General features: G+C 40.8%; 1 protein-coding gene across 9 annotated transcripts in view; it reads right to left on the bottom strand.

Moving 5' to 3' along the window:
• DAB2 (DAB adaptor protein 2) overlaps nucleotides 1-21323 on the bottom strand; it is a 49412-nt gene extending 28089 nt beyond the window's left edge. For 6 of the 9 annotated variants that reach the window (XM_045861899.2, XM_054504348.2, XM_064596759.1 and 3 more), the window contains exon 1: nucleotides 11267-11358. In XM_045861899.2, the coding sequence (XP_045717855.1) occupies nucleotides 11267-11296 (30 nt within the window). In that variant the 5' untranslated portion in view covers nucleotides 11297-11358. Of the gene's footprint in view, nucleotides 1-7014; nucleotides 7090-11266; nucleotides 11359-20875 lie in introns of those variants that run through there. The other 3 variants (XM_064596763.1, XM_064596762.1, XM_064596764.1) reach the window with 3 other exon arrangements.
• Nucleotides 21324-24474: the final 3151 nt, after the last annotated feature.

Here is a 24474-nt window from a genome sequence, read left to right as displayed (position 1 = left end):
GCCTCACAGCCTACTGTACAGAAAGTGCTCAATGAAAGGTGGCTGTGATGAAATCAAAGCTGTGTCTCACACGCTGTGTCCTGTGTGGTCTTATGTTGCATCCAACATTGCTTTTCCACAGCAATTGTTTAAACAATTTCAGAACAACGAGGACCAACAAGTAAACAGCTAGCAAGGACACACAGAGAAGGATGTAGTGCTTTAACCAATAAGGCCCAGGTGAAAAAGTGAGAGTGTTTGCCAGTGGTAGAGCCCCTCCTATTCAACTCTGGCTTCTGAATCTACTCCGAGCCACCCAGAGACTCTGAGTCAAATCCAAGCCTACATCATTACCATTGGCAGTTTAGAGGGTCTACCTCATATCACCCGGGGAATTTTTTACTGGAGAGCTCCTAAAAAGATGTCCATGCTACACGCAGATCGATTAGATCCCAATCTCTGGAGCAAGAGACACAGACTCCAATATATCTTAAAGATTCCCAGGTAATTCTAATGTACCAACAAGTCTGAGTTCCAACCATCTACTTCCATGATGACCCTTTGTCCCCTTAAAGAAATACCAAGTGGTTAGACTTTGAGCTGGAAGAAACCTAGGGAATCATCAGTCACACCCTTTCATTACTAAAGATTAGGAAACTGAGGGCAAGAAAGAATGTGTAACTTGTCTATCATTAAACAGCTGGTTGGGATGGAGCTGGTGTCAAGAGAAATCTAGATCCTAACATGAGGCTCTACTGTCCTCTTCCTAGAGATTATATGTGTCACTTTTTAAAAACCATTTTTTAAGAAGACTGTGCTAAACCCATTATGTACAGACTGAACCAAGAGTACGTTCCATGTAGTAGACAGAGCAAGCACAGAACAGGAAGATAGCCTAGCAGAATTTAATTTTATAGATGTTTTCTGAACCAAAACAGAAAAAGGACTTTATGTGATCTAATCACACATTGTCACTGGATTCTTCTTTTACCTAGGAAGCTGGAGTCCTTTTTGGTGAAACTGGCTTATTAATGTTGATTTGGCTGCTTGGAAGAAACTTTTGGCTAGGCTTGAGTTGCAGCTCACAGATCAAAGAATTCAAATTCATTTTAGTACATTCTCTACTGTTCAGTGTGTGGCCTTTTCTTTTCCTTTTTTTTTTTTTTTTTTTTTTTTTTTAAGCATGACAGGAAGTTTGACTTCTTGCGTTGGCAACTTTCAATATTTTTGACTCATTATGCCCTCTCTTAATTTTTGTACGCACCACACCCATTTTGTTTTTAAAATAAGTTATTAGGAATATCTCCTACTGGAGCCTAAAAAATAGTCATCATAATAAATAGCGTTTGGGAGAGCTTAAGCTTTAAAAGAGAGCTTAATGCTATCCAGATGAGGGTCCATTCTCTAGACTGGGCAATGCAAGCTGTTCACTAGGAATGTCTGAAATTGTTCACAAGTTGAACTGAAGTATTAAGTTTACGCTCAATTTTACAATCATATTACTCAGTTGTTTCAGTACAATGACTATTCAGTTAGAGTACTTAAGTCTTTAGAGTCAGAAAAAGAAGAAAGTGTGAATTCATAATCAAAGTATGCTCTTGCCTCTTGGGAAAGCTGGGTACAAGTTAGTATGCTGGCATGAACAAAGACATGCACAGAGCGCTGAGTCTAGACCCTTCTTTACACTTCTTCAACTCTAAAAAAGACTATAGCGTTGGAATATCCCTGTGGTCTTTTGACCATGTGGAATTCTTGTGCACATGGACAAACGAGGCTTGGAATTGCGTTAATTGACATTAGAGAGTATACCTATCTCAACTGTAACATCCCAGTCAATCCTTCCACCCCAGTTCTTGAGCATCACCTCCTCTAGCTTAGACCGAACACAGAGGAAAAACGGGAATCTGACTTTATCCTTTAACTCACTTCTACAAAGGGAAGGAAGTGACATTGAAAGTTCAGAGATTTGAAAATCATGTTTCTGCCATTGTTTTACATTGCTGGCATTGGATCATTTGGGTTATACTCTACCATGGTGCCCTTGGCCCCAGTAACCATCTGGACATGGCTCAGCTAGCTATGTTACGTGTGCTCTGTATATCTCAAGTGAGCTGGGCAGGGCAATGCAGCAGACACAACTTGACATGGAAAAGAGAATGGGAGATTTCTGGTCTAGTGTACATTGTGCTCAGCCTGCATTTATCAGAGCGCCGCATTTGGGGATGCCTGGGCCCTGGTTCCCCTAACAATATGGTATTTGTTTCCTTATCTGCTCTTGTCTCATTTGTACTTACACCTCAGGAGCCATGTGGGGGAGAGAGATGGGCAAGGTAATGACTGCATCCTTGAGTCAAGTTTATAATATTAAGTACCAACTTGAACCACCTTATTAGCTGTTGCTTTTTCTATTAGAGAGCTATCAAGTCACCTATGGAAGAAGCCATGAGTGATTCCCATTCATTCTGAGGAAAATCTATTTGGAATTCATTGTTCTGGGAGAGAGAATAATATGGCTTTTTGTGGGGGCCATACACCTTGGGCTTTAGGCTCAAAGGTAGCTGGCAATATGGTGGGCCAATCTGTAGAGCAAGCCAAGACATTTTTGGGAAATGGCCAATGGACCAAAGTGGTCAACATGGGGCAGATGTGTGTGTTTGGGGGTAGGGATGAAGGGAAAACTCTTTATGGCTGAGGAATGCGTATTCAGTGAGTAGTCTACACTAAAGACCTGGGCTGAAATGTCAGGGTTCCCACCTAACCCAGCCAAGAAGATACTTCCACACCAAGGGCTTGCTTCAGTGGAGAAAACCTGGCATGTTTTGGTGGTGGCACAGTAGCCTGCACCAAGGGGCTGTCATAAGGCTGGGGACACCATGCTGAAGTGACAGTGACAGAAAGGGACCGTTGTGGAGTTTGCTATTTTAAGTTATGAAGTGATAGTAACCAGAAAGTATGCTGAAAAAACATGTGGAAGGAATAAGATTTTTAAAAGCTGAAGTGTTGATAGATAATTGGAATGGGCAAATGGAATAAATCAGCTTTAAAATTTGAATTTAGAAGAACTCAGTTGTGTACTATTAAATGGGAAAGTAGGATACTATATTTCAGTCTGCTTTCCTCTCATCCTAAAGCCAAGGGAAGAGGGTATTCTAAAGAACGAACAACTTGCATGAACAATTTTAGGGTTTTAAATATAAAAAAAATACCACTGCTAACATGGAAGCCTCTAGAAATTTTCTATTTCAGAGCCTTTGGGGCAGTGATTTGAGGAGAAGCATTATGGAACTGGTACAAAAACACAGTAAACATATGATTTTTACTTTGAATTTGGCATTTAAATGTATAACAGGTATTATGCTTGACCCTTGCAGGAAAAAAGTAGCCCAAAAGCTAATGAACTGGGGTGAGGGAAAAGGACTGTCATTGTACCATTTGATTCCTAGGCCAATACACTGACACTATTCATACCTTTTTCAACAGTCTTCCCTCACATATACGTATACTTACCCAAACTGACCAGCAAGTATTTCATTTTTTTCAAGTCTAGTCTTGCCGAGTTAGGTTAGCTACCGAAATGAAAGCCAATTTTAAAATAAACCATAGAAATGAATCTTAGTTTGTGTCCTAGAACACACATCAAGTTGTGCTTTCTTGTTCCCATATGAAATAATCCTGAATTAAGTCAAAATGGGTGTACAGCATATCTAGCATGTGGACATCAGGATACAATAGTTTTTTTTTTTCATTTGAGCCCTTCACCTATGATACTTACGCATATAAATCCTAATCGTTAAACACAGTCCACTTTCTACTCTAGTACCGTTTTAATAGTCATCTTGAAAGTCTACGTGGACGTTAGAAGAGCTAAAGAAGGCATGTTATTTAGAACCATCTGCATTTTAAACATCAGTAAGAATGAAGAGCCACGGACTCTAGTAGAATTATTTTATGATCTACTACAGCAGAGCACTTTAAAAGCAAGCAGGTAATCTTAAACTTTTCCTCTTCCAAGGCAAGAAACATTGCCTGATATTCGGTTTCTTCTTTAATAGCCTGGCTGAATTATATTAAATCCCAATGTGGTTTTCCTTTTCAGGCAGAGGCCCACATTTATATAATCCTCAAAGCCAGTGTTTGAGTGTTTCTGTACCTTTCCACAACTCATGTTTCAGAGACAAGCTGTGTTTTGAAGAGCTTAAAGGAACGAGAATCCAGCTGCCTTGTACCATCAGCACAGAAGAGTCAAACCGTGGTGTGTGTCATAATTGTATATGGACAGGCGGGACTTCTTTTTCTGTGTCTGTACATAGACAAAACTATGAAAAAAAGTTCATATAGCTATGTAGACACAACACAACATCAGTTTAAGTTATCTTACCCTAATATGTTATCTCTGGGTTCTAGGTGGCCTTTCCAGGAGAATATGTCCTTTGTTTTAGGGTCCAACACACCCTTAGAGTTGGCATTAACCTTCCACGAGAAACCTGCCATTGGCTCACATTTCCACGTCTGATAGGATCTTTTCTAGTTGGGCCAGATATCCACCTCTGACAGGGCATTTGCGCTTCATCGTTAAGAATGATGGTGGCCTTGCTAACCTCCATGGTTAAGAATATATATGTTTTTAAAACTACTTTTTGTTATCTGTGTGCTTGATATATCAATTACCATTTTATGGGTGGTTCTTCATAACTTAGCTGATTTCCCTTAGAAAAGACTTGGTTGCTTTTAAATAAGATGAAGACAAAAAGAGTCAATTACAAAATAAAAAGAGACTTTCTATTTATTTGTCAAATTTCAGGTCTGCATAGTACCAGCAACCTGATAACCAGCCCTCTCCCCTCTGGATACCAGTGCTCTACCGCACTGAAGTTTACAAAGTTCCAGAATGCTATCTAAAAGGCCAGGGAACTCTTCTGGGAGAAATAAGAATACAGGCTCATTTGCTTATTTCTTGGTTGCTGACCAAATTAGATAGGTTAACAGATAAGAAATCCCTAGGTAACTTCAGTTTCTGGTAGACAAGGAGAAAGGTGAATCTGCCAACTTGTTTTCTCGCTTCTTGAGGTGATATACTAAAACTACCCAAGTGTGGAAAATTTAGGTGGCAGGATCCAAAAAAGGTCCTGAAATAGCTAGACTACCTGCTTGGAAACTGTGTATATCTACAAATACTCCAAGAAGCTGCTAAAGAGTAAGCACAAGACGGCAAAAATGCACACGTACCGTCGAGCTAAAGTTCGCACTCTCATTATTCTTTCATCTTTTCGGAAATGGTATTGGACCAAGTAAGTAGTGCTAATAAATAAGTGCATTTTAAGGTAGTACATTAACCCATGCTAAAGGAGGCAGATTTGGGATTTTAGCTGCTGCACAGTTGAAGGAACTACATCAAACAATAAATGATCCCACTGTATTGAAATATCTGCATAAGGTCTTTGCGCAGCACAGATAGATGAGCATAGGAAGTTCCAATTGCAATTAGAAAGCCTACCGCTTAATGTCAGACTTTTGCTTATAAAGTCTAAGCACGTGAGACAGGTTTTGTTTCATGAACTCTATAAATCTAAGTAAATGTAACCAAAATTATGCCTGTTAGAATCATGTAAGTCATCACCTCCCTTCCACAAAAGCAGCTAGATATCTACCTTAGGAATCATGAAGCACAGTCAGCAAGTTTGGAAAAGTAATTCAGAGTCTTGTATCTACTAGAACCTTCGGGAAAAAGCCACCCCTATGTGGTCCCAAACATTAAACAATGTTCCCAATCCAAGAAGGCTTCAGACAGTCAATTTCCATACTACCTTTGGCAAGTCATTGAAGTGACTTCCACCAATAAGATTAAAATGGATGGTGGTGTTTCAGAGAACTAAGTGTACTTACAAAATGAAGACACAACTTACTCATCTTCTTCCTTAGTTATAGTAATCAAAGAACACAAGGAAAAGACCTCGAATATCACCTTAATCTACAGATTTAAAGAAAAGTTTACTCTAGGAATTAAAAAGTGACTTTGAAGATTTTCTAGCTTACATATTCTACTGGGTTGCTTTCTTACATCATCTTTTCTGACATTTAAATCATTACAGGGCTGGGGGAAGGGACAAAAAATCAAGTTGTTTTGATTTGCTGCATAAAAACAGGATACCTAAGAAAGTTATCCTGGTTATGTCATTAGACAACATTTCCAAACGCTTGAGTCTTGAATATTTCATTTACTTTTTTTTTTTCTTTTTAAGATAAGCTCCTGAGGTGGCATTAACCCCTGACTTCGAGGAACCTTAGAAAAGTGCTATTTTTTCCCCAAACACAGTATGATTTTGTTTGTTTCACTTTTGATCTAGTTATTATTTGATCTAGTTACTATTCTAGATACTATTGATCTAGTTATTATATTAAAATACAAGATTGAAGAAGTAATTAGTGTCTTAACTTTATATTTATGTGAAGTAATAGTCAATGTAATATGCTGTTTCTTATAAACCTCTACTGCTAGCCTGATAAACAACTCAGTTTGGATATTTTAAAAGGCAATAAATAAATTAACTAAACAAGTCATCAATTCATATAGTGCCAAAGGAATTGCTACTTCCCCAAAGGGGCTTAACTTATTTGAGATGATAAATTTATATACTAGGACAATCTAGTTTTTCTGGTTTTCTAGACTATAAAGACTCATTTATTGGATCTATCTCTGTGTCCTTTAAAATGTGTTATTCAAAATCATTTCCAGCTGCAGATAGCTTCCGTGTGAATCTAATGCTGGTTAACCCTCTACTCCTGCCATGTTAAATGAATATGATTTAAGTTAAGAGCGAGATTACTACTATCTAATAGTTATGCTAAAAACTTCTAAAGTATATTCTGTTTTCAATTTATCAGAGCTTTGACTAGACATTGTGTCAAGTGTTTTTCCTTTGCATTAAGTTATTACTCATATACCTGCCTAGCACTCAGAGACCCAAGGATCCTTTAAACCTTTTTTTTAAAGCAAGAAGTTGGTAAAAAAAAAAAACACACAAAAATCTGACTTACCACAGGAGACTTTCCCAGAATGAGCAGATGGAATGAGAATTCTTCCTTCTCCCAGGCCTCTTAAATGCACACCATCTGTATTTGGCATTTTTTAAGATGATAAAACATGGGCGTGCTACTTGCGTCTATAGTTCTAGCATAAGATGAACTAGCAGCAACGATTGCTTATCACACGCCACTTTGCTGGGCTTTCACCGAGACCTCCCAGTCCATTATGAGATATTCCTATTTTTATTGAACTACAAAAAGGCTTCTGGTTAGCCTACACAGGAATGTCAACATCAATGACTCACTGTAAAGGAAGTTTCCCTGGTTCATAAGAAATGTAGTATTTAAGCAACATGTTCCATTAGCTTTTAGAGCAATCTCGTCTAGTCTCTGAACTAGTAATGACCTGTTGCAAAATTCTGTGCCTGCTAAGTAATTGACACTTAAATACTACGGCAACCGTGGGATGGATATAAGTGATTAGATTGGTGCTCCATGTGTAGCCTCTCTTTATTATCCCTATTATAGTCATTAAATAAATGTAACTCAAGCTGGTCCTAGAAGCTTTGGACAGATTCATGGTGGCATCTGCTATTTTCTGGTCTTAGAATAGTAGGCATTTTTAGCATCAGAGAATGTAATTAGATCATTCATTTCCTCAGCTGAACTCTATAGCCCTGTGCAAAGACAAGTCTTCTTTGAAAGCCACTATTAAGTTCCTAATCCAATCTTTATTAAAAAGACTCAATATTGTAGACAAGGAGGTTAAAACAAATCCTCAAAAAAACTAATGATCAAGCCCTTCTACACCCCACAGATGCCTTCTAGTGCAGCAAAGTCTGAAATTAGGAATGTTTATAGTTGTAACGTTTTTGTTTTGTTTTTTAAACTAGGATGCACTCGTTAACGAACTATAGAAACATGCAGATAATGAATCCACCAAAGAAAATAGTAAGGGAAACAACACCAAGGGACTAAATTTTCTTAGTCCCACTAACATAAGTAAAGTTCTACTTTTAGGGCTATCAGAAGTGGATGCGATTGAAATTTCTGAGGGTCAATCTCTTCAGTGTTGAGGTTCCCTTCCCTAAGTTCCATTCTACATTTGCACCTTCATCTAAGAAAGTCCCTTTTTTAAAAAGGTAAAAACAAATGCCTTTCCTTTTGACTCTGAAAAGCCTGTCATCTATCTCACACCGTGCCTAGCCAGAGTGACTACACAAAGGGGAAGTCATTGGCTACCCTAGATTTTGCCCTGAAATCATGCTATTAGAAGATTAAGAAGGCTTTTGAATACTGACAGCTTTTTTGAAAATTTCTTCTCCTTCTTCTTCTTCTTATTTTATTCAGAGCATATGGGGTTTGGTGATTAATCTCTGTTCAAAACCACTGTAATTTAGAGATTGAAAATGAAGTTTACCCCCGAATGCAAGCTAATTCATGTAACAAATCTATGTCCCTAGCATGTGCCAGGCACTCTTCTAGAGCTTGTCAGTGAGCAAAATAAAGATCTATTCCTATGTAGGGTTTGCCCTCTAGCAGGGAAACACATAAAGGGATTACAGTCTTTCAGAAGGTGATATATGTCCTGGATAAAAAGAGAGCAGAGTGGATTGAAAGTACAGGGTTGGTGATGGCTTAAACAGGTTTCTTAGGAACACAGAAGGAATACCATATTTTTATGAGTTAAATTTATTGGATGTTTATTATATGCCAGGTGTGATGTGTGATGTATGATGCTAAACCTCTCTCATTTAATTCTCTGGGGGAAGTATCATCATCCCTACCTGACGGGAGAGAAGGTGAAGTACAAAAGTCAACCAACCCACTAAAAATCCCACAGGTCTAATACATACGCTCTTAACTCCTTTTTAAAGAATTATACAAGCAAAAAGAGAGAATTAAACTCAGTTCTTCAGATTGGACGAATGTGAATTAGCCAGAAAACACTTTCAGGAAAGAGGAATTGATAGCAGTGAGTAAAGGATATTTATGTCAGCTTGGCTAGAATACAGGACCTTGCTGGGTGATACGAGGGGAAAAGGTGGAAAGTTGGGTCAAACTGGATTAGAGTGAATTTTCAGAGGTACATTTTGTCTAGACGGTACTGGGCAGACTTTGAGGTTTTGAGCAATGGTGTGGAGGCTGGGGTGGTGACAAATCTGGGTATGGACCATGGCATCAAAGAGTCACATCGCTTTGTAGTATGATCATTGCATGAACTTGCCACTCGGAGTGATTCAACACTGCTGGGTTTTTCATTTAAATACTTGGCTAATCTTTTGGAAACAAAGCCTTTTAATTGAAAGGTTAAGGTCTAACAATCTCAAATGTCAGATCCAAGGTTATCTAATCTTGTGAAACTATGATGCCCGGTGACCCTCAAACTTCAAAAAACCAAGTGTTCCAAAGGTGGCTTAAAAAAAAAAAATCAAAGGCCATTATGTCTTATAACCTTCATTCTAAGATCCATTTTACCCTAAACACAGAATTTCCATAATGTGAGTTTTCTAAAAGCTGATGTAAGTGAATTGGTATTTTGAAATATGACCACCTAAAGGAATATCCTTTATAAAAGGCAGCTACCGACTAAAATAGTCCACATCATTATAGCTCCTTGTTTGAAGCAAGATATATAGCATTTCCCCATTTTATATACGTTCTCCATATAACTTGAAAGACTAGGAAGGTCAGTACCAAGGAAATGCTGGTTAAGAAGGGAACGAGCAGGGGGAGAGATTTCTGCTTTTTATGCATTTAGAATAGTGATATTAGGGTGACATGTGCCTTTCTGCATTTTTTAAATTAAGTTCCTTAGAGACAAGCTAATTTGCCAGATAGCAATATTTAAAATGTAGGTAAATCTACAGTCTACCTTGGGCTAGAGATAGAATCATGAGGGTGCTTTAGAATTCAGTCATGTGAAATTAAACTCAAAAGCTAAGAGAACTCACAAAGTGAACACGCACACGTCTAAAACATATAGAATGCTGCTCACTGTAAACTTTGAACTATTGACTTGGACATCATTCATCATTCATTGATACTTGCCTCTCCAAAGTTATTGAGAAAAACTCCTGATATATTAAAAAATGAACAGTAAGTTTAGATCAAATGGTCACTAGGATTTGAAAAAAATCTTTAATGCTGGTTTTTTAAAACTTGGTCAGTGTATGGTCTGTTGTTGGTTTTTAGGCTGTTTTCCTTGGACCCAATGGGGTCTGTGGAACACTAATGAATTGGCAACCCAATTTAGGCATTTAAAAAGCCTAATGGATATCACATCCTTACCCATATTACAGTGGCATTATGCTAATTAAAAAAAAACAGGTTTCTTTTGATTTTGGCAGAAATTGTGTTAAGTCAAAGGGATAACCTTAATTATCCAGAGCTTGAGCCGAAGTTTTCATTTATTTCTTCCATTTTTATTAGTTTTTTTTAAGGAAACAGTTTAGTGGCAACTTTAAAAAAAAGAAAGAGAAGGAGAATAAGAAGCTGTCCTTGGGTGAAGTATCAGGTTGAAAACTATCCACCACTACGATAATTACTAGCCAGGTGATTATACCCATCGGGTTAGATCGATGTATGAGCTATGATGAATACTCCATTGGTAGAAGTTAACCCAAGGACTTGAAAAGACCACACCATCTGGAGAGTTTCAGTAACAGCTTGCCTGCCTTTCTCAGGCCCTGAGCAGATATAAACTAGAGGAACATATGGGTGTTACTGATTATAAATAACCTTAAAAAAAAGGACTCACAACTGTTTTACTTATATCAATGGATGATAAGGTGAACTGAAGCTTCCCATTTTGCCCACTCTATAATAAATTACAGTCAATGTTGCAAACGAGAGCAGCTTGTCACTCATTCACTGGGCCATCTGGTTACTGGTTCTTGAACACCTACGGTGTGCCAAGTGCCGTGCTATGCTATATATACAGTGCAGAAAGAGATGGCCTCTGTTCTCAAGGGGCTTATGACACAGGCAGGGGAGAGAGAACAAGCACGTAATAGTCACAATCGGTGCGAAGTTGTTTAGAGGAAATGTTTCTGATTAGGGTAGAAAGCCTCATTGCCATTAATAATGTTTAATAAGAGCAAAATTAGTACTACTTCAAGGAATCCTATATTAATTGCTTTCTTATTTTTATCAACCATGAAAAGATGCAAATTTTGTCTTAAGGCCTTAATTACCCTCTTCAACAGACAGTTTTAAAATTATGACATTTACTTAAATCACTAATTAGATGAAGGATATTTACGTTCAATGTTTGGGAGTCTTCTATAACCATAGTACGATCTGGAAGAGCATCTTGTGATACATTCGGTTATTAAAGAACGTCAATGATGATTCCTGAAAAGTTTTCCAAATTTCTGAATCAACGTTATATCATAAACACCAGAAAGAAATGCTATGCTCACTTGGCGTTCGCAGTTTTATCGCTTCAGAAGGGCAAGCAATTCAGAGATGACATGAACCTCGGTATTCTAGAACCAAACACGTTCTGTGGCACTCTTACTTATCAGATCTTCTGAGTACAATGGTGCCACTTTCAGATCAGGCAAAACTACTGAATCACAGATTTTAATGAAGCAATATTATGAAAATGTAACCAGGGCCACTCCTCAAGATGGCATTGGTATTTAAGTGACATGGCCTACTTACAAGAGCATTAGAAAGGGAGTATCCAATAGCACCTGGTTAATGTCAGTCTTTAAAAAATTGGACTTTATTATCACTGCAAATAGGAAGCCTTTAAAAAAGTGTTGGCTGCATGAAGTATAAAGAGTCCAGATCCTAAAACAGAACAGGGTTGCCTCCATTGTTACAAAGCTGCACATTTGTATCTCTATATGCTATCTGGAAACAGAACTACAGAATGTTTTTGGTACATGGATATGTCTAAAAGATCAATAACAGTACTGTCTGTAGTTTAGCATAAAACTAAGATTTTATCATAGACTGTTCACATGTCTACCGAATCTGGCAAACCTGTGACCCTCTATTTTCTAGAACTATCCTTTATGTCCACACCTCTCTCTCCACCAAAAATTTTTAAAAATTATTTTTAGTATTCCTCCCTAATCTTGCCTCATCGCCACCCCAAGTTCCTGTTTTCAAAAAAGTGATACTTTCTTGTATCATGTATCTTGTCCTTCATGATTCACCAACTCATATTACAGTGTTATTTTGGTATTTTCTGTACACATAACATAAGTACTTTTTAAGATATTTAGAATACTTGAAGTAAAGAAACTTTGTGGGAGAATTTTTCCTTCACCTTTTCAAAAAGGTCCAATGAGAATCTGAGTTGTAAGAAACTAGTTGTAACTGACCTACTTCTATGGTTGAATTCTTGTGGGAGTGCCCTATCAGACTTGATGGCCTTCCTGATTTTATATTAATCAGGTCTATCTATCTATCTATCTATCTATCTATCTGCCTATCTATGTATATTTAGAGAGAGAGAGAGAGAGAGAAACCCTTTCCCTAGAGAGGCTAATCTTTTCCATTTGCCCTGGACACACAAACACACACACTGTGCCTTCTTGTGTCGCGACCCTAGGCTGTAATACTTACTGCTTTCGCCTACGTGAATTCCTTCCCGTCATTCAAAGTCCACTCAAGGTGTGTTGCCTTAGGGGAGTCTTCACTGACCTCTCACCAGCCTACCATTTTTCTACTCTTGCCACGACCTGTTGTTGCCCTCTGATTCATATAGAACTCTTTCCCCAGCTCAATGAAATTTTGAGGTCAGGTCCTACTTTTTGATACCCACATAGTTTGGTAAAGAGTAGTGCACTTACAGCATTAGGGGTAACACATATTTTCCATTTGCTCTGTAATATTGGCTTAGGCAAATCTTTTCTCTACGTTGCTGATTTGTCATGGAATACAGGTTTTTCTTCAACTGTTAAACGGTCTCTGCTCAAATTCATCCTGCCAATAGAGCTAGGAGAATTTATCTGAGTCAGAATTTTGTTTTCCTGATTTAACAAAGAGATCTACTGCATAACAAATACAGATTAAAGTTCTTGTCCTTATATCCAAGTCTCAGTGCAATCCATCTCTCCTTTCCAAATCCGTGTCTGCCCTCTCTGCCATCTGTACTTTCTCTTGGTCAAACTGGCCAGTCTGTATCTTTGCACGTGCACCTGCATAATTTGCTTATATGTTTCTGCCTAAGGATGCATTTTTCTTCTATCTGACTTCCACCAGTCTTTTAAAAGCTAAGTCCATTATCACACTGGTGTCCTTTTCTGGACCCTACCCACACCACTTCATTATAATAAAACCTTATGTTAGTTGAGTAGAGGCCATTTTCTCTAAATTTCTTATAGGCAGTGATGGTTGGCATTTACGTGCCTGCTAGCAGGTGCCAGGTCAATATTATCATCCAACTTTCCATTACAGCCAACTTTCGTCATTGAGAATTTTAGACAAGCTGAATAAATCAGAAATCCCAAAGAACAAGTTAACAGGCAGTTAAACAAGCATCTATGTAACAAGAGACCCTTCCAAAGACAGCTTCAACATTGAATAAAATCAGCTTTTCAGTTGTTTGTCAATTGCCAATATGATGTTTCTGAAAAGCTTCAGTTATAGCTGAACCTTGGTCCAAGCAGAAATCAATATTAAATCTCCTTATTATCAACCAGCTGTGGATGGAAGAACCTATTGGATCAGTTATATATTTGTTTTCTACTTCAAAAGTGGGATTGCACTTACGATGTTTACCTTTAGAAGCAAAGGTTTAAAAGAAAAAAACCCAAACACAAAAACAAAAAATACCACCACTACCACCCAGTGTTAATGTAATTAAAGCACAGCTGAGACTTTCTTTTAAAGGACAAATATTTGAGCAACTACTCAGAAGCATACCATTCCCACTTCTGATCCTCTGATCTAGAGGTCAGTTGTATGTTTCCCATCTGGATTAACATTGTGCCCCAAAGCCAGACTGGCTCAGCATTCTTCTTATAACCTTGCTAGCCCTCTGACAGGTGTTGGAGCATATGACAACTAAATGATAATGGAAAGCGCTTTAGCATCTGCATTGCATATCATAGAAGATCAAAACAGGTTTGGACCCCTAATAGGACACTTAAAATATGGAAAATAAGTGAGGTCAATTGTGTGAAATGTTTAGAACAAGGAGGGCAGCTATATCCAATATGGACACATTTAGTGAAGCTTTCATCACTTTCCAGTTCTTTGAGTAGGGATTAACTCTAGATCTTAGGAGGACTGAATTGTCCTGCCCAGACGAGATTTAAGCGGTACTTTAAGAGTTAATATTTGTGGGCCTGTACTGGTTTATGAAGCATTGCCACATTCTCCTGCTTGACCCTCACATTTAATAGTTTCAAGGTGTGCAAGAAAGAAGGTCTTCTAATTTTTCAGCTGAAATGTGTTCCTCTCTAGATTTCAGCTTGCTGAAAGCTCACAAACAATTAAAGCAAGAGCCTTTTCCAAATATCAGACTAATTGTTACATTGAGAATTGTAGTTCTAAAGCAGGTGCATTTCTGAAGGAGCAGCTCTGAGAAAGAGAAAGCATTTTTTTATGGTTTCACCCTTAACTTTAACTTGGAGGCAACTCATTTTACTGATGGAGAAAATGAAGCTCAGACACGGTATCTCTTGTCTTAAATGGCAAAGTGAGTTGTGGACACAGTCATTTGCAGGTAAGAGTCTAAGCTCTTAACCACTAACCTATGTCACCTCCTCGAAACCAGAATTCCAATTCTCTAATTCTGGATCACACCCTTGTATTTTTCAGTCTAAGGTGTGATCTCTGCTAAACATCAGTCTCTGATTAACATCAGCCATTCTTGGGAATATTTTGCAAGGTGTGTGAGGCAATTAAGGGTCAGGGACATTGAGCAGCATGCCTAAGAAATGGCAGAGCTGTCATCCCAATGCAGGTCCAGAGTCTACATTCTTTGTTTCACGTGATGTAGACTTTCTTCTAGATTCCACTCACTAGGCGTTCTTCCATTGCCAGGCTAGCTACATAATCCACATAATAGGTACTTACTAAATACTCAGATAAACACCAAGATTCAAATCATAAAGATTCATGCTTGAATCCTGGCTCTCCCATCTAATGACATGACCTTGAGCAAGCTGATATGTAATGATCATGTTTGAGCTAAAAAATGGAGATATTTTTCCATCTTCAGTTATTTAAAGTGAAAGATAAATGGGAGAATGGAATGGTACTTTATAAACCATAAAGCTCTATAAGAACCAAGTGTAGTAGATTCATTTACCAATAAGGAGAAGGCTTCAACTGCACTCTGGGCATTGCATGAAAAACAAAATAAAAAGTTTTATAGGTTAGAGAAAACCATCTGGTTCATGGGTTCTAGTTTACTAGAATCTTTTTTAAAAGAAGTAACTGGGACAGTCTCCTAATAAATGGAGATTAATTAAGCTCTTAAAAAACCCAAAAGAGGAGAAAGGATTTGGAAGTAAGGTGATAATACAAAATAAGGAGTATATCGGTTTTCCTTGGATCAAGAAAACAATACTTGAGATAGTAGGAAAAATGTCAAGGTCTGTGCTTTTTCATCTTTTGCATCCTAAGATCCAGTTAAACTGAGCTATGTTTAAATGCTTTGCTTTATTATTTCCATGACTGTAGGAACGTACGTATTTTGTTATGCTTTCCACTGAACAACTGAATTATAAAACAAATGAATTGTGAAAGCTACTCTTAGATCATGTGGCGGGCTTGTTGAAATACAGCTGGATGAGCCCCACTGCTGGAGTTTGGCTCAGTGGATCTGAGATGGGGACCAAGAATTTGCATTTCTAACAAGTTCCCAGATGATGCCAGTGTTGCTAGTCTGGGGACCACACTCTGAGAACCACTATTTTAGATGAATTCTCTCTAGCTGTGAAATACACCTGAAAGTAACTAAGTGTCCAGTCTTGAAAGACTGAATGAATTTGATTGTGAAATGAGAGCTTATGTGTTTCGTCTGTCACATAAAGATTTCAGTCTATTTCAGAGAAACACTGTGCATCAGGGAGAAATAGGGTAGCTTTTTACCCAGAGAAAATGTGAAACCACATATCCCTCCCCCAAATTTATTCCAGGTGGAACAGTATTTTTTTTTAAAGATTTTATTTATTTATTTGACAGAGAGAGACACAGCGAGAGAGGAAACACAAGCAGGGGAAGGGGGAGAGGGAGAAGCAAGGGACCCCAATGCGGGGCTCCATCCCAAGACTCTGGGATCATGACCTGAGCTGAAGGCAGACGCCACCCAGGCGCCCCTGAACAGTGTTTTAAATCTCACTTTTCCAGGACTGTTCTATTCTACCTGCTCCCTTACTCTGTGGTTACCTGAAAATTTAAGTGACAGCCCTCCTGCATTCTTTTTTTTTTAAATTTTTTATTGTTATGTTAATCACCATACATTCTGGTAACTTCCTTACAGCTGAACACTCAGCCTGCTGGGTTCACTCAGATTTCTTACTGGTTTAAGGCAGTTAAAGGTCACTTGCCTCTAGCTAGCTCGTATAAGTTACAGTAGCAGAGAAAAACTGCCAGGCTTCTTTAATATTGAGGTAATAGCTTCTGTGTTCCTGAAATTTCATAAGCCTTCATGTTCTAAGAAATAGCAAGAGTTAGACAATTGAGTGTTAAGATTAAAATAAGTTGAGAAGAGGAAAAGGATGAGGTAGGTAGACAGGAGATTCTACCTCAATAAAAAAGTAACTTCCATTTTTAGATCAGGAAGCAATTTGTTCAGATTTTGCTCACTCTAGAGTGGCAGGCTTCCTTCCAGTGTAGAAGGATGCGGGAAGGGGAGTAACCATGGCAACCTGCCCAGCTACGTGGGCAAGCATAGGATGGGGCCGCACGCACTTGGAAGACTTTATTTCTAGCCCAGTCACTCAGTTTAGTATGGGTGGTCCCTCCTTTCCCACTTCCTTCTACTATAATGCTGACTTGGGGAAGAATGGCTCCCACTCCGTAGAGCGGAGGAGAGGGGGTGGAGACTTCAGTGAGACCAGAGGAGGTCAGCTTGACCAAAGCAAACTACAGGCTTCCAGGAGGAGAACACAGAGTAACTCCTTGTCTGTTCTAGCGTGAGCACAGCAAACACCCTGGCGTTGTTAATACTAAGTGCTTGAATGATTAGCAGTTTTCAGGTAGATGAGCAGTGCCCAATTTTGATGAAGAAATTCTCAACTCTGCCTTCAGTTTTCACAAAGACACATAATTCAGTTGTTCAGGGGGCAAAAATAAAACAAAACACCTACATTTCTAGGTCAGAGAGAACAGAGTATTCTAAGCATATTAGATTAACAATCTCCCCAACAAACTTGGGCTAGGTACTCTTATTCTCTCCAGATAAGGAAGCTTAAGAACAGAGGGGTTACGCAATTTGCCCGAGGTCACGTAAGCAACAGTGGTCTAGCTGGGATTTGAGTCAAGGCGGTAGGACTCACCCCACTACCTGGTTGTCCCAGGTGGGAGGCAGGAACTGGCATGAATTCTAGCCCTTTGTGTCCATCCTCGGCATCACCTGTTCCCTTCATCAAAAATAAGCATGGTTTTTGTAGAAGAGGAGACTGATGGCCCCCTCTCTGATTCACACGATGCAGTCAGGCTACGTTACCGTGAGTGAGGTGTCTGTGAAGCACAGCGAACTGCTGTCGCAGCTAGCTCACCTAGAGGGGACTTTGGCCCACCTCTGTGCAATTCAGTGGCATGGCTTCAACTTTAGAAGTACACGCAGCACCGGGGAGAATTTTAAAATGCCACACCCTATTACTCAGGTGTTTCTTATTGCCAGTGTATGTCTCGTTTTGATTCCTTGAGGAGGACAGAAAACCTGACGTGTTCGGTCTGTTAAGGGACACTCCCCCGCCAATCTGCTCTCAAGCCTTTCCATGGGGGGGAGGCATGTTCGGATGCCCATGAGGGCAAGTGGACACATGGGAGAGCTCAGTCTTCAGCAGCCTGCTCGAGCGTTTCAGCATCTTCACTTGTCTTTGAGAAAAGCATCAATTAAATCTCCAAGGCAGGAAAGATTGAGGGACAGAAACACATGATGCCTTCAAAACCATTCAGATAAAAAATATCAATGGTAGCAAGCTTAGGCTCACCGTAGAACTAGAAATGAAGCAGCATATACTTGCTGTGCCACCGAGAGCCCATGTATCCACAAAGCCTCCTGCTGGCCAGGAGACACCCAGCAAGGGATATGTCTTCCTGCTCTCTCAATCTTCAGATAATTGAGGCATGGCCAAGCAGGCCAATAAATATCACCTCCAACCATCTGGTCAGAAGTTTCTAGAAGTCCCTGTACCACCTTCATGCCAACAAGTGTCTTAAAAGAAATTCCCTCAATCCAAACAAGGTGACTAAGATCCAGTCAACCTTTTGAGTAAGACAAGAGAAAAACCTAATGCACAGGAATTTGGACTTTTAGTTGAATCTAAAACTGTCAAAAGTCTTGAGTGGAAATGCAGACTCTCCCTCAAAAGATTAGATAAGGCTTTTAACAAGTGCCATGCACGGCTCCCTTCCCTCTCCTAACATCCTCAGGTAAAGATCCAATTGTGTCCAAAACCAGAATGCCAACAAGATAGGTGTCATGGGGGAGCCTGGGTGGCTCAGTCGGTTAAGCGTCTGCCTTCGGCTCAGGTCATGATCCCAGGGTCCTGGGATCGATCCTGCTTCTCCCTCTCCCTCTTCCTCTCTCCCTGCTCATGCTCTCTCTCTCTCTGTATCTCAAATGAATAAACAAAATTAAAAAAAAAAAAAAGATAGGTGTCATGATTCAAAGGCGGAGGACATTCCACTAAGATCAATTGGTTCTGGTCATCCAGTAAAAATGTGTAGGAGGGTATAGCTTAAAGAAGAACTGGTTTCCAGGGCAGTTGTTTGGATAAGAAGGGACAGAGCAAAGAGTGGGCAGGGAAAGGGGAAGTTAAGTTATTCACCAACAGGGAAAAGAATCCAGTCTGCCTCAGGGGCAGACTGATGAGGAATTTAGAAGTAATCAGTCCCGGAAATACACATTGGAAAAGGCTACTAGAGCTCCTCCGTGCTTTCTCCAGCAGACTGTCCACATCGCACACTCCGTGTTGTATGAAGGGTGGCACCGAAAAGGTCCTTCCCCCAAAGGTTAAAGAGAGCTCAGTCCCAAATGCTTCTGAATTCTCAAGACAATAAACTTTCCTACGGTGTCATTGAGGCCTGTTTCCCTTCAAGGAGAGAGAGACAGAACCTGGGGTGGGAGGGGCACCAGGCCAGGGGAAAAGCAGCCTAATCATGGTCTGACTGTGGGTGTAAGAAGCACGCATGGAGTTGTTATAGACCCGGGAGATAAGCCATTTGGTAGCTGCAATGCTCCCCCATTCCCAGCTAGTTCCTCCCTCCCCAACAGCCAGTAGATGCTCCTGTGCGGGGAGCTAACCTCAAGCCTGTAAGGAAGATCAATTCTATATCCCATCAAAGCCATTCCGAGAGCCTTATCAGACATTTTTTTAAAGATTTTATTTATTTATTTGAGAGAGAGAGAATGAGAGACAGAGAGCATGAGAGGGAGGAGGGTCAGAGGGAGAAGCAGACTCCCTGCCGAGCAGGGAGCCCGATGCGGGACTCGATCCTGGAATCCTGGGACTCCAGGATCATGACCTGAGCCGAAGGCAGTCGCTTAACCAACTGAGCCACCCAGGCGCTCCCTTATCAGACATTTTGAAGGCATTTTTGTAGCTGCCTTCTTTCTTCAACCATTACTTCTGTTTGAGTTACTTCTGTCTTACCTCCTTCTCCCCCACTCCCCTGCTTTGCCTGATTAGGGCCAGAAATTTTTTTCATTAAGTCACTTTAGAGTGTAATAACATTTACTATTCATGAAGTCTCCCCTCCATAATTTTTAAGTCTTTCCATGTGTCTGGAAGCTTATTGCTGCTCTTCTCATTTTACAAGAGTGCCTGTCTTCCTTCCAAACACAAACTAAAAAGAAAGAGGAAAAGGTGGGGCGGGGGGAGGGTGGTTAAGGGTGTGGAGATAACATCCAGATTCTTTAAGTGCTTTTAATCCAGTTAAATTTCCCTTTGGACTCAAACAGCTCCCTGCTGACATTGACGGGGGACCGAATTCCAGGCTAGGAATTGAGTCAAGCAAGAGGAAAGGAAGCAGAGACGAATAACAGAGTCAGCTCTATGCTATGAAAACCGCTATGCTGACTGGGGCTCCATGGTTTTAACCCATTCATTTTTCCCCCCCTTTTCTAGAATTCTCACTTAATCTTTCCACCCAGTTTAGGGCGAGCAGGCCAACACCTTTTAAACGCTCCAGGGATTTAAGACAAGTTTGTTCAGTCTCTTGGGCAGATACTTTTTTAAGAATGCGGGTGTAAGACAAAGTTCACATTTTCATGCCACATGTTGTCAGTCATCAGGAACAAGGCTTCTCAGGGGCACAAACCGGGTCCCCAGCCTTTGTCACACGGCAAAAATAAACACCCCTGGAGGAGTTAATTAGGCGGTCAGCAGCCACACCAGCGTCCTACCAGGGTCGCCCGCAGAGCTTTTAAACAAGCGTGCGCGCGCGCGCGCGCGCACACACACACACACACACACACACACAAAGGGAGGCGCTTGTGAAATGTCACAAGCTGGACATCTGCCGCCGACCCCAGAGGTAAATGCAGTCCCTGGAAGCCTTCCTCGGATGTCAGGCCACAAAGCCGCGGTTTCCCCAAGTACAGTCTCCTTTCTAAGATTCGCGCCCCCCGCCCGGGTCCCAGCGCTGCACCCCAAGGGGGAAAAAGCCAAGAGGGGAGGAGATGGCGAAAAATGGAGCCAAAGGGAGGAAGGACGGGAAAGCGACTCACGGCTAGCTAGCGCCTCCGCGAAGCGAGCATGACTTCCCGCCGCCGAGCCTCCAGGCTGCCGCGCAGCCGACACGGCGGGCCGCGCTTAAATAGCCGCCGGCCGGGGAGCCGGGGAGCCTCGGAGCCGCGCGGCCACTCCCGGCGAGATATGGTTCTAATCAGATGCTGGCAGCCGAGGACTCCCCAGGAATGCGCCGGGATGTTTTTGCTGCCTGGGCTTGGTAACTCCCCCTCAACGTGTCTGCCGAGTCTTCCAAACTTAACTGTTTATTAACCCGGGCCGCAGCCACGCAGAGCGCCCGGCTCCCCTCGCTCGCGAGCCCCGCCAGCGGGGGGCGATCGCAGGGCCGGGTTCCCCCCACCCCGGCCGCCGGCCCCGCGGAGGAGGGACGAGGGACGGTGCCGGTCGGAGCCCCGGCCGCCGCGAGCTGGGGACGCGGGGCAGGGGAGGGGGCAAATAAGGACAGGAAAGGGAAACTCCGCAGGAAAGGGGTGGGATCCACCCGACCTTCATTTCACAAATTCCTTCCCCGGATTGCCACTTCAGTGATGTGGCACACGAAAGTCATCCTAACCCGTTGGGGCCCTCGGAACAAAGGGCTGCCTTCACTCCTGACTTTTCTGGCAAGAGGCAACGGATCCCAGCTCGGATCTGCTGTTTCTCCAGGGGAAAGTGGGATTGCCCCTTTGCAGGCGTTGCTCATGCGGGTGCACTTAACTTGGTGGGAACTCTGTGTGTGTACAGGTAAAACATACTGTATTTATGGAAGAAATAAAATCCTGATAGACAGATAGAAAACAATACTCTGAAATCGATGTAAACAAAAACGTTCACCCCTATATAACCTATCTAAATAAGCCGTGCCTCTGGTACAAAGATTATGTACTGACTTCCCTTCCGGTATGTACATCCCTGTGTAGACACACAACACGACTAGGTACACTGATTTCCACAGTGTTGCCTCCACCTCTAGGAGAAATAGGCAACATGAGAAATAAAATATTTGAACATATTGACACGCAGGGCTCAGCAGAAGGCACTCCATAGCACAGCTTCGTGAACCTTCACAAACTGGGAATTCATTTTCTCCATATTTTAAAATCATGAACGATTGTACAATATCCCCAGAAACTCTGTCCCTTTTAAAGAATTTTGAAATTACTTTGCGAAAAGCATGTCTATGTTCCTTTTATTTTATTTTATTTTTTTGAAGTTGGAGACAGTGTGTACTAAATGTGAACATGCCAAATTATGACTTGGATGAGAAGGGGTTATTGATTTTATTGAGTAAGCAACACACAGCAGATTTGCATTTTACCTCTGGAAACGGAGGGTTCAAATCAGGCTCATGGGACACCAAGGATGCATTTTGTGGTCCCAAGCCTAGCCCAACTGCAAAGCCGCTGTGTAATTTGGGGCAGCTCAGTGTGAGTGGCAGTCCCCGCTCTCAAGTAGGTCAGGCTTGGGACTGCCTGGGAGCCGGGGGCGCAGAGTAGCACAACCCTGTGATGGAGAGTGCCACCTCTCCTGGCCTCTCCGATTTCTGCCACCTGTCTCATCCCCTCACACCTGAGGGTGCTGGGGTGGGGACGGTGGTGCTGACAGTTTTCAATGTTCCTCTGAGGTAATTTGCTATTATCAAAAAAAAAAAAAAAAAAAAAAAGACTTCCTGTGAATGATAAGAGGTATGTAGACTTTAATCTTAGGACAGTATTTATAACATTTATGCAGAGAACTTTAATTCTGGTACATTTTAGGACATACTGCTTTAATTCTAAGACCCAGGAGTCCAGAAGGATGGTTGCACTTCCAAAGGCTGAAAAGCTGGACAAATGACAGCTGATTTCAGGCAAATAGAGGCATTGGCAATTTGGGGGAAAAAAAGGGGATTTCTCTTTTAACCTCAATAGGTAATATTTTCTCACCTCAGAAGTGACCACCCAAACCTATTTATTTTTTAATCAAAAGACTGTTACTAGAAATGTTAACATATGTTTGCTCTACCACATGGAAGGGATATATCTAAGGAGCCAGAGGGAGAAAATGATTTCATCTGCAATGAGCTGGAGTTTCAAGGGAAGACTTTGATGAAAACAGTCCATTTATGAGCAGTGGGCTCACACATACAGCTTAAAATAGACAGCTCTGTCATTTTACACAGAAATCTTAAGAGTCGACAGCGGAGAACTCTGATTTGAAGAGTGTTTTTATATCTCTAGGGTGCTGATATTGCTTCTGGCAGTAATTCAGTGTCCTGCTCACATTAAGAAAAAAAAAAAAAGCATGAAAAGAAATTTAACTCTTTTTATCTCTGATGGAACACAGTTTCCTGTCCCATAGAAGTCATTCACTTTTCAGGAGGTCTAAAGTGAACATCATTGCAGTTGGAGAATCACACCCAATCCCACCCAGACATTAACCCTGCCTAAGCGGTCTTTTCTTATCACAATTGAAATTAATGTTTAGCACATTAAGGTGAGGAAAATTCAATGCAATGTTTGAAAAACTATGGTCCTTGCATGACTTTCTCTTGCACAAAACCTGCCTGTGAGGAAGGAAAAAAAAAAAACACAAAAAAACAACAAAAAAAAACTGACGACTGTGTTCCCAGCCCAGGAAAAGGGTAGTTAATCCCGTGATGGTTTGCTGAAGAATGCATGGTTTATTATTAAAGTAATCTCTTAAGATTTTCCTGGAATGTGCTTCCACAGCAACTCTGCCTGTGCGAGCTATCCTATGTGTGTGTCTTTTCTTCCATAATTAAGCTGGTTTTCCCCCCTTTAGCTCACAGACCTAAATTGTTCTCTCTCCCTTCTCCAGCCCTTCTTCTGTCCCCCTCCCTACAGCTCCTGTCTCCCTTAAACATCCCATTCTGAATCCTGCCATTTCCCATGAACTGTAAAGGGCACTTCGGATGTGGTCCTAGGGGACTCTCTGTGCACCTTGATGCCTTGCTGGACACTTCCAGATGTTCCCATCAAACAAGGACTGGTTCACGTTTGTGGATCTAGCAAGGTCGCAGCTTTTCTTCTTCCTCCTCAGTGTCATAAAAATAAATGAAGAAAATAGCTCTTGTTCCCAGAAAATGTTCTTTGATCTTGACTTACCATATTTACAGACACAGAAAAACTGACCCTATCGGATTTGGCTGTTGGCAAGGCATGACAAATGTTGGAGGTTTTTCCTATCTATCTAATCCATCTATCTAAAATATTTGGAGGGTAGTCTTATTGAAGGCAGGCTGTTTTTCTTTTGTTTTGTTGGTTGCACCTGCAAAGCACCTCAGAACTCAATACTTACTATTTGCCAGTGATGTGTATTAGTAAAACTCAAACGGTACTTCGAAAATTGGGATAAAGTGAAGGACATTTAAAAATTCAATATGGAAAATTTATATAAGTAATTGCATTTTGCTACCAATACAAACTTTTATAATGAGAAGTTGTAAAGGGGAAAAAGAATACTCATATGAACTACTGGTTAAAACATCTTATTTGGAAAGCAATTTGAAAAGAGTGGTTAAAAATAAAAATACATATAAACCTACAAAATATCAATATTAATTATTATTGTAGCCAACACTTACATAGTTCTATAG

The sequence above is a fragment of the Mirounga angustirostris genome, unplaced genomic scaffold (assembly GCF_029215605.1).
Source record: "Mirounga angustirostris isolate CCGP_5_RB_7025 unplaced genomic scaffold, mMirAng1.0.hap1 SCAF_7, whole genome shotgun sequence".
In the NCBI taxonomy this organism is placed as follows: Eukaryota; Metazoa; Chordata; class Mammalia; order Carnivora; family Phocidae; genus Mirounga; species Mirounga angustirostris.
Note: the sequence above shows the minus strand (reverse complement) of the source record. Positions and strands in the feature narration are given on the sequence as shown.